The 11,747-nt window shown below is 39.2% G+C and overlaps 1 protein-coding gene across 1 annotated transcript; it reads left to right on the top strand.

Annotated features, from left to right (window-relative positions):
- Positions 1-742: 742 nt before the first annotated feature.
- Positions 743-10,395, top strand: LOC140245695 (uncharacterized protein F54H12.2-like). The gene is made up of 2 exons (XM_072325235.1): positions 743-1,196; positions 10,157-10,395. Exons 1-2 carry the CDS (start codon positions 743-745, stop codon positions 10,393-10,395), a joined length of 693 nt encoding a protein of 230 aa, XP_072181336.1.
- The last annotated feature ends 1,352 nt before the right edge of the window (positions 10,396-11,747 follow it).

Raw genomic sequence — 11,747 nt, 5'->3', positions numbered from 1 at the left:
CACAATCCTCCGATCGATCGCTTTTCATTGAAAGACTTTGAAGGCCTGTGATCAACGGATTACAGTTTCCATAAAAGATTGCCTCCATGAATCAGTAAATTCAAGACCATTATGTAGTAGAAATTTGCGACACCCTCGACATAGCCTGGTGCCCAATAATAAAAGACGCTATTCATTTGAGTTGACGAGGGAACGTAAATTGACGATCGTACAGTACTTGAAGTTCAAACCGCGCGCGCGAACCCAGATAGCAAAGGGAAGCGATATTATTATTCATGAGCGGTCGTTATTCATCCAATCAGAAAGCGGATTCCTACACCACATACACGGCAATTTGATGATTGGGTAAAGCGGGACCGTAAGTCACACCCCCTTAGTAACCCTCGGTTCGGGCTCGATTTTGGAAAACCTGTCCGTCTGTGGGGGTGTTCGCTCGCCAAAGCAAACCGTCCTAAACGGGTTAACATCGGAAAATTCATTTCGAATCTCGACTTACGCAGTTCTGCCAGATTAATCGCCCTCTCTCCTCAGGAATTTTGCCAAAATTACTTTCTGAATATAACTTTCTGTACCGATTCACAACTTATTTTTTGGCCCACTTGAAAGAGCATGAGAAAAAACACACAAAACACTCAAAACCTGAAAATCGACCAAAATTGACTTAGGGAGTTCTGCCAGATTACGGCCGAGCGATGTCTGCTGCAAGTCCGAATTGGATTTGTTCACGGTACCACACACTCAAATGAGCATCGTCAAAGGACCATGGGTAGAATATCACCCCGTTAGCAGCATCACCGATGAAGGGCCCATTGAATTCAACGTGTCCGGCACGTCGGAAGAATACTTGGACCTCTCTCAGACCATGCTTCAAGTGACAGTCAAAGTTACGAACAATGATAACACGGCTTTACCAGCTGATGCCCCAGTTGGTCCCGTAAACCTGTTTCTCCCATCTCTCTTTGCACAAGTTGATATCATGCTCAATGAAAAACTAGTGTCTCAGCCGTCGAATACATACCCTTACAGAGCGTACATCGAATCTCTGCTGCAGTATGGAGGAGAGACCAAAGAGTCTCAACTCACTCAACAACTATACTACAAGGACAAAGCGGGGAAAATGGATGTCGTTAACCCACTGGCAAGCTCTGGAGAAGCTAATCCTGGTCTGGCGAAAAGACATGGATTCATCGTCGAGAGTAAATTACTTTCTCTACTTGGTCCGATTTACGCCATTTTTTTTTTTTAAAGAAAGACTTTTACTCCCGGGGGTTGATTTGAAAATCAAGTTAAATCGTAGCAAAGACGCATTTTGTCTTCTGTCTTCGACGGAGAATGCCCGATATAAAATTAAAATAGAATCTGCTGCCCTCTACGTTCGCAGAGTAAAGACCAGTCCTACCATCATGTTAACCCGTTTAGGACGGTTTGCTTTGGCGAGCGAACACCCCCACAGACGGACAGGTTTTCCAAAATCGAGCCCGAACCGAGGGTTACTAAGGGGGTGTGACTTACGGTCCCGCTTTACCCAATCATCAAATTGCCGTGTATGCGGTGTAGGAATCCGCTTTCTGATTGGATGAATAACGACCGCTCATGAATAATAATGTCGCTTCCCTTCGCTATCTGTGTTCGCGCGCGCGGTTTGAACTTCACGTACTGTACGATCATCAATTTACGTTCCCTGGTCAACTCAAATGAATAGCGTCTTTTATTATTGGGCACCAGGCTATGTCGAGGGTGTCGCAAATTTCTACTACATAATGGTCTTGAATTTACTGATTCATGGAGGCAATCTTTTATGGAAACTGTAATCCGTTGATCACAAGCCTTCAAAGTCTTTCAATGAAAAGCGATCGATCGGAGGATTGTGTACAGGCTTGCGTATTTCCATTTACACGACTGTAAGACACGCCAAGTAAATCTCGTATTGTGGCGATACACTATTGTATCAAAGGCACACGAACCCACTCTTGACTTCCTGTTGTTCACAAAATTCCTTACCATAGATAGTCAATGAATTTTGGAAACAGAAGGAAGTTTATTCATTGTATACAACATTTGAAAATCTGTTACACCTTGTTTGTCCCCGCTACTTGTATCCAAATATAAAGCTCGCGTGTCTGTAACAGAAGCACGTGGCTTTATTTCAACACTAGGCAAACCATCAACGATGTAATATTACAAGTAGAATTGGTGATACTGATTTATCAAAGTCGAATTTCGTAATAGAATAACGTCCACTTGAGTTTATTTCTTGGTTCTGTTTCAGTAATTCCCATAAAATTGACAAGAGCCTGGAATATGTTCAATATTCAAACAAATCTTTGCATCTTTCTAACTTTCTTTGAGACGAATAAAAATGCATAATCCACGCTTGCGCGATACCTGCCATCCCCTGAAGAAGTCTGTATAAAGAAGTTTGCTTCCTGAAATTATCAATCGTGACTACCTACAAATTTCGATCATGCGACTTATAATAGGTTTTCATTGGATGCATACAAGATATCACCGAGTGGATTTGTGAGTTTATTATCGGGGTTTGATGCTGCTATTTTTCTGTGCGATCTCACAATTCCTTTACAACTTCGACGTAATGTCGGGAAGATAATGATTATTCACTACAATGTATGTATCAAGTGAAATGAGATTTCACACAGTGATACAAGACATATATTTCATCATTATAAAAAGTAATCACCAACCTAAATGAGTATCGTTATTTCTTACATAGGAAAAAAAAAACTAAGAATAAAACACCGGTCCTGTTGACAGAACATGTATGAGCTCTTCAGATGAAACAGGGGAGTCTATACGATGAGAAGAGAAAAAGGAGAGAAAAATAGGCTGGTCATCTAAATTTTGTTTGATTGACGGTAGATAATCTGAAAAGATTTTTCAAACGTAATGTAAAAGTATACAAGATGAGGTTTGCCTACAACCTGTGTTTTGGTAATATCTTTCTACGTTTTATATAATACATATGTATATATATATATATATATATATATATATATATATATACATATATACATTTTATGGGCAGAGTATCTTGGAGAAGCGATCATCACCATCAATGATAATATTCAATCTACACGTTTGTATATGGGAATGAAGAAGGGGATATAGCTGGAAAGGAAAGTGATGAGATGTAATGAGATAAAATGAAGGAACACTAATTGAGACACATGTATTACAAAGGAAGAGCAAAACGGCAAAAAAGGGCAAAAGGGTACAACATTATGCAAAGATTTTGCAGTCATTTTTTTGTGTACGTTTGCCTTCCAATTTCGTAGTTACGTAATTCAAAATAGCCAACAAAAAAAAAAAGAAAAAAAAGTCCGCGCCATGAAGATGTTCATTCAACCTCGTTTGCCTTTCACTATGTCCTATCACTTCAAAAAATGTAGCATTAGCACAATTCAAATTAGAATTCCCATCGAGAATTCAGATTCGCATCAATGTGAGAGAGTATCTTTTCAGACAGGGTCGCAGGTGAGCATTTCCGAGTTCGTCGGAGAAGTTCATTCATATTAGAAACAAAAAGGTTGACCACTCGCCAGCTGATAGAAGAACACGACATGACCATGGGAGAACGGCGAGCACATGTCACACAAGCTTGAAGGTCTAAAATCATTACATCACTTCAGAAAATAACGAAAAGATGATATGTTTGTTGAAATAAACGACATTTCTCCCGACATTCTTCGATCTCTCATAACAGACGGTTAATTTTGCTGAAATGATCTTCTCTTATGTTATGAGTGTAAATCAATATTATTTTGTTTTATTGTGTATACCAGTCATCGCCCGGTAAAAGACAGAAAATGAAGTACTATTCTCATTCAATAAGCATAATGTATAAAGGAAACGAGCATTTGCTGCAATCGTTTATGAATATGAAAATGCTTCAATGCGATTTCACGAAGTCTAAAGGAATGAATGCAAGTAGGTCTACGTAAATACAGAGATGTATAATGCAATTATCATAAAAAATACGCAGCCACGATAAGTGCATAAACCACTTCAATAGCAGCATGAAAACATTTGATCACATCAATATATGAGATGGACAAGAACATTTCATGCTTTTATTGCTCGAAATTCCTTGCTCCTAAACAAAGTAGAGTGTTCAATTGAAGCGACGGGTTATCACATCTCCGTCTCTCGCAAAACTGAATCATCACTTCGCAAATTTGGAGTGCTTTCTACAAATTTACATAAAAAAGTTGTTTTTTTTTTAGGCATGAGTTACCATATTCTACTGATTATAAATCGATTGAGCTACAAAACGGTAGTATGTTGCTAAAACCATTATAACTCAGTGATCGCGAAATCATTTGACTTGTGAACTTCCGAAAGAGATGGACTGAAAAACCCAGACTTCTAAACGTATAAATAATTGACAGAGCGACTATAGCCGAAAATTAGCCTATTATGAAGAATTCATACAAAACTAGAACCAAAAAAGACTAAACAGTCAACATCACCATTGTCGATATCGTCGTAATATGGGATGTAATTTTATTTTGACTGCCTCTTTGAAATGCTGCAAACATCAAATACTGAACATCATAATTTTCATTTGTGAATTCTAAGCGTATGAGAGAGAGAGAGGACCCTGAAAAAAAAAAGACAACTTCTGCCGTATGTCTTGTTTCTCATTTCATTGCAGCGTATGTCATTGTCGAAGTTTAATTTCTGTAATACATGTTCGTAACAAGTACATGAGAACTTGCACATTGGATTTTCAACAACCATAAAATCATTGGGGTCCGTAAAAGTGGTTACGTAATACATACGAAGCACATCACTATAATGCATTCTATGGACCGGTGCAGAATAAACAGACTGTCTGTAATCGGCCTTTGAACTTCTCTATTATGCTCATAATCCCCGACTTTTCGGATGGCGTCTACGAGTGCGTCTTAGGAATGTTTTTGTATCAACATCCTGTCTATTCAAGGAGGTACAATGTAACCTGATACTCTGGCCACCTGGTCTATTCAAAGTGTTCTTGCCTATAACATGCGCACATGTTACGCTGTGTTTCACCATGATGAATATAATTGTAAGACCCCATAGTGGCAGTATCGGCTCTTGCATTGTATGAAAATGATGACTATTATACAGTATATCCTCTATTTGGTTCGTTGGCCAAGTAGATTTTTTGAACGATCTTATAACATAATCACGCTGTCATTCATAAGTATGAGAGAGAGAAAAAAAAGCTTCAAGCAACATCCAAATTGAGTTTCTCAAACCAATCTTCCATTTGAGTTTGTTTCTTGGTTTTGTTTCAACAATTTTCATAATGTTGACAAGAGCCTGATGGGATGTTCAATATTCAGATAAATCGTTGCATCTTTCTTGCAATCTTTGACAGCTAATGGTGACTAAACCTACGAACTCCATGCATTTTTGTATAAAGACGTTTGCTTTGTGAAATTATCCATCATGACTGCCTCCAGATTTCGACCATAATTGTATGACTTAGGTTTCCATGGGATGAATAAAGGAGATCAACGAGCGCATTTGTAAGTTTACTGTCGGGTTGTATGTTGCAAATTTTATGTGCAATCATGATTCCCTTACAACTCTACCGTAATGGCGGGAAGGTATTGTTCACTGCACATCACTTGAAATTAAACGTCACACAGTGATATGATAATCATCAGCAAACGGGATAGATTATTGTTATATATATATATATATATATATATATATATATATATATATATGAAGAGTTTGTTGCAAAAAAACGATAAGTCCATATTTGCCAAATGGAGATATTTGCGATTAAAGGTCAAGAAAAATAAAGAGAATAAGAAAATTTGTGCTTCTTTTGACCATAACTTCAAAAATATACCTTTATATGTAGTGACCGATATATCATTTAAAAGGTATTATTTTGTACTTTATGACAGAGACCGTAACTCAAAATCTTCAAAAATGGACTTATCGGTTTTTGCAAACAAGCTCTTCATATATATATTATATGCGATAAGAAGAAAGATTGAGAGATAAAGACATTAAAAAAAAATAGGCTGGTCTTCTAAATTTAGTTCCATGGACGGTAATCTGAACACACTTTTGCAAACGAAATGAAATATTACACACGGCTAGGTTTGCCTATAATCTGTGTTATCGGGTGATATCATATGAGATTATATATAATAATACGGGCAAAGTATCTTGGAAAGGTGATCGCCACCATCAATGGGGATATTCAATCTAAACGATTAATTGTAGATGATGGGAATGAAGAAGTGGATAGCTGGAAAGGAAAGTAATGAGATGCAATGAGATAAATCGAAGCAGCACTAATCGAGGCAAATGTATTACAAAGGAAGAGCAAAACGGCATATTCGAGTGTTCAAAATGGTTCAACATTATGCAAAGATTTTGCAGTCATTTGTGTGTGTGTGTGTATGTGTGTGTACGTTTGTCTTCTAATTTCACAGTTAGGTAATTCAAAATCGCCTAAAAAAAAAAAAGATCGCGCAATGAAGATGTTCATTCAATCTCAGTTTCCTTTCACTATATCCTATCACTTCAAATTACGTAGCCTTAACATAATTCAAATTAGAATGTCCATTGAGAATTCAAATTCGTCTCAATATGAGAGAGCGTCTTTTCAAACAGGGTCGCAGGTGAGCATTCCCGAGTTCGACGGAGAAATTCATTCAATTTAGCAACAAAAAAGGTTGGCCATCCGGCAGCTGTAGAAGAAGCCGACATGATCATGGAAGTATGGCAAGCACAAACCACACAGGCTTGAAGACCTACAATTATTACATCACTTCAGAAAATAAGGGAAAGACGATATTTTTGTTGAAATAAACGACATTTCTCCCGGCATTCTTTGATATCTCATAACAGACAGCTAATTTTGCTGAAATGATCTTCTCTTATGTCATGAGTGTAAATCAATATTTTTTTATTGTGTATACCAGTCATCCCCCGATAAAAGACAAAAACAAAAATGAAGTACATGTACTAACAATCTCATTCAATAAGCATAATGTATAAAGGAAACGAGCATTTGCTGCAATCGTTTATGAATATGAAAATGCTTCAATGCAATTTCACGAAGTCTAATGGAATGAATGAATGTAGGCATACCTAAATGCAGAGATATACGTAGACATAAAAAATACACAGGCACGATAAGTGCATAAATTACTTCAATAGCAACATGAAACAAAATTTGATTACATCGATAAACATGAGATAAGACAAGAACATTAATTTCATGTTTTTATTGCCCGAAATACCTTCCTCCTAAACAAAGTGTTCAATTGAAGCGATGTGGTTATCACATCTCCGTCTCTTGCAAAATTGAATCACCACTTCGCAAATTTGGAGCGCTTTCTACAGAAAAAAGAAGAAAAATCGGTTTTTTTTGCGGTATAAGTTGTCATATTTGACTGATTATAAATGGATTGAACTCAATGATCGAAAAAAAAAATTGACTCGTGAACTTACGAAAGAAGTGGACTGAAAACACCTCAGACTTCTAAATGTATAAGTAATTGACAGAGCGACTATAGCCGAATATTAGCATATTATGAGGAATTCATACAGAACTAGAACAAAAAAGACTTAACAGTCGACATCACCATCGTCGGTATCATCGAAATATGGGATATTATTTTATTTTGACTGCTTCTTTGAAATGCTGCAAACATCAAATACCGAACATCATAATTATATCTACAATTTTTTGGCGAATGCTAAGCGTGTGAGAGAAAAAAAAAATGCCATATGTCTTGTTTACTCGCTTTATTGCAGCGTATTTCGTTGTCGAAGTTTAAATTCTATACATATATGTTGGTTACAACCACATGAGAACTTGCACATTCGCTTCCCAACAACCATAAAATCATTGGGGTCCGTAAAAGTGGCTACGTAATGCATACGAAGCACATCACTATAATGCATTCTATGGACTGGTGCAGAAAAAAGAGACTGTCTGTAATCGGCCTTTGAACTTCTCTATTATGCTCATAATCCCCGACTTGTCAGATGCCGTCTACGCGTGCGTCTTAGGAATGTTTTTGTATCAACATCCTGTCTATTCAAGGAGGTACAATGTAACCTGATACTCTGGCCACCTGGTCTATTCAATCTATATGAATTTACGACTTCGATGAAGTAGCACAATCGACTGCGTTGTTTGTATGCAGTACATCCCCTACTCGGTTTGTTCTTGGCCAAGTGGTTTCTTTTTTTAAAAAACAATTTTATAACACAATCAGAATATTATTCATGACGATAAAACTCTTCAAACAACTCCAAGTAAAGGCCCGGTCCCACTGCACTTACGGATGCAAAGAGGATGTAAAGCGTACAAAAAATCTTGCCATCCGTTGGAAAACGCTACGAATCCGCTGTGTACCCATCGCATACGTGTTTCATCCGCTCTATCCATCGAGCATCCGTCCACTGTGATTTCATCCGCGCAAAAAGTTTTAAGCTGCTTAAAACTTCTAGAACGGATGAACTTTCCGCTGTGTACGATGTAAATCCGCGACATACGAACAACAAACGTTGTATGTCCGTGCGGCATCCCTTAAACGTCCGCTGCATCCTCTCTGCATCCTCTGGGCATCCTCGCAACTCACATCCGCTGCAGCTAAAAACGGAAAGAGGGAGGAAAGATATGGTACATGGAACGTCTTCACATCGTTAATAGCACGTTAATAGAAAGGATGTAAGCGTATGCATCTCGTATATAAAGCATTTCGAAAGCATCCCCTCTACATCCGCTCTGCATCCGCTCTGCGTCCACTCTGCATCCGCTTTTTCTGCTATGCGTCCGTTTCGCAATTATCTCCGGTAACCCCTTCGGAGCTGTCATCCCCTTCCATCCGCTTTCATCCGCTAGGCTTCCGGTGAACATCCGTTTAACATCCCCGCTACATACTACCCACGTCCGTTCTATTTCCGTTCTGTTACCGCCAATTTTCGCCAATTTTGTCAATTTCTAGAGCGGATGAAAGCGGATGAAGCCATCCCCGAAATTTTGCTCGTCCGCTGTGTCCTTTCTGCATACGCTTTGTGTCCGTCGGCCAGTGGGACCGGGCCTTAACATCGCTGTCATGATAACAAACAGACACAAAAACATTCACACACATCACATGCATGCAGGGACACGCAAAAGATTTACTTTTGAATTTATTCAATTCGCCGAGTTTTGGCAAATCCCAGGACTCGGCAGCGGAAGAAGAAGGCCAACATTTCATGCCAATAATGGTAAGCAGGTTGTCATGCCGAGATGGCTTTCATAGAAGATCCATAAGTACGACATTGCATTCCTGATATAACACGAAGTAGTATGCTACAATACTTTATCATGTAAATGTGTGCTAATAAGGTAGGTGCTTGCACGCAACGGTCTTGACCGCCGCACGCACGCTTTTCACTTGAGTGTGACAATTTGCATACCGATGCAAATGAGATCGCCAGAGCGTGCGGCTGGTCTCTCGTCATTGGTCAGTTTCCCGATCGTTGCGAAGGTCTGAATGTCGTAAAAATTGCACTCATGTTTGTCAATATTTTGCTTGTTTATAGACATAAGATATGACCAATCATCACAAAATGTTTACAGATGGCAACTTTGATGTATGTAGTCCCACAAAATATAAATCATTTTCAACATAGGCATCGTATTGTTGGTGAAATTCTAAGTTTAAAAATGCGTGTTCATTTCACTCTCTCAGCCCGAGTATACTCGGGACCAGTCCACAGCCTGGAAAACGTCAGCCCGAGTATACTCGGGACACGTCCTAAACGGGTTAAACCACGCCATGGCCTTGGAGAAGACAACCGCGAAATACCCCGTCCACAAAGTAGACGTGAAGTCCTTTTCCATTCCTGCAGGAAGCATGTCGATTAATAAAGACAATCTATTTCACGGACAGTTACCAAATCGGGTGGTCGTAGGATTCGTTGACACAGACGCCTTTAACGGTACTTTTGGCAAGAACCCAGTCGACTTTAAACATTTACGCCTTAACTTCATCTCCCTCACTATTTGGCGGAGAAACGGTGCCGCCGATGAGACCATTACGTCCTAGCTTTGCAGCGGGAGCTGGACAAAGTTACATTCACGCTTACAATTCACTATTCATGGGAACCAACCGACTGTTTGTAGACAAGAGAATTAACATCAATCGAGAAGAATACTGCGAAGGTTATACCCTTTTTGCATTCGACCTCACGCCCGACCTATCTGACGGATGTCACTTGAATCTCATCAAGCAAGGAAATATGCGCTTAGAGCTACAATTCGACGTGGCCATTCCAAACACCGTCAACTGTATCGTCTACTCGGAAGGACAAGGACTGATTCAGATTGATAAAAGCAGAAACATCATCTACGATTACCAATAAAACCTCTTCCGGACAACCGGCTGCCGAAATATTCTAATCGACTATGGATGCATCGCAGATTCAACGTTTCTTAGAGAACGATCCTATTGTCAAGCCCTATTTCAAAGGAGTATATGCGTCAAATTGTCTACCGCGATCAATTAGTGGGGCGAAGCAATGCTTCATCGCGAATACCGATCCTAGCGATAAACCAGGAACACACTGGGTGGCTTTCTACTTTTGCAACGGAAAAGGCGAATTCTTTGACTCTTACGGATATGAACCCTTAACTTACAGTCTTGACTTTGTAAAGTTTTTGCCCAATAACGCCTCGGCATGGTCCTCTAATTCCAAATAGCTACAAGGAACTGTATCCACAGTTTGCGGACAATATTGTATCTATTACGTGACGAAACGAGTAGGGGGTCAAACAACTCGAAGTGTATTAAGGACGTTCCTCAGTTAAAGTGAAATCCATGTCATTTTCTTGAAACTTTCCATACCGTAACTTTGACCCATCCGAAGCCCAAATATGTAAATAAAACCGTAGGTTCATGTGCTTGTTTTTCTTCTACGAGACTTTGAAGAATATGACTTATCTGCCGTCCTGTACCAAAATGATAGCGTTACAGGATCAAGACCACGATTGGCGACAAAATCTGCAATGACAAACTTAAATCCCCATAATTCTTTAAAAATCCACGTTATTTTCTCCAAATTTGCAAGAATTGCAGGAAAGGGTACCCAAAATGAGGAAAAGGTTTTAAAGTTAGGGTTTACACTCTCATTCTTGAGCAAGCAGCGCCCTCACGCGGCAGAAAACACCGAAATCTCTCAAATCCTTCTCATCGACGTTTTCTGTTAGGGGTGAGCAAAAGGACAAGGATCATAAATCTTATGCTGTACATTCAAAACCCATGTCATTTTCACAAAACTTTACCAAATTGTAGACAGAGGCTTACTTATTCCAGAAAAACAATCAAAAGTTGGGGTTCATGTGCTCGTTTTTGTGCTAGCAGTGCCCCTATGCGACATATATCATCGTAAGTCCCCAAAATCTGGTCAGGAACCTATGCAGGGATGCCCTGACAGGGTGGGTTCATAAAACTTATGCTGTACATTCAAAACCCATGTCAAATTCATGAAAATTGACCAAATTGTAGAAAAAGGCTTACTAATACCAGAAAAATAATCAAAAGTGGGGGTTCATGTGCTCGTTTTTGTGCTAGCAGCGCCCCACGCGACATAAGACCCCAAAATCTGGTTAGAAACCTATCCAGAGTAGCCCTAACAGGGTGGGTTCATAAATCTCATGCTGTACATTCAAAACCCATGTCATTTTCACGAAACTTAGCCAAATTATAGAAAAAGGC

The sequence above is a fragment of the Diadema setosum genome (assembly GCF_964275005.1).
Source record: "Diadema setosum chromosome 21 unlocalized genomic scaffold, eeDiaSeto1 Scaffold_21_unloc_1, whole genome shotgun sequence".
Lineage (NCBI taxonomy): Eukaryota > Metazoa > Echinodermata > Echinoidea > Diadematoida > Diadematidae > Diadema > Diadema setosum.
This window is presented reverse-complemented; position numbering and strand designations above follow the sequence as displayed.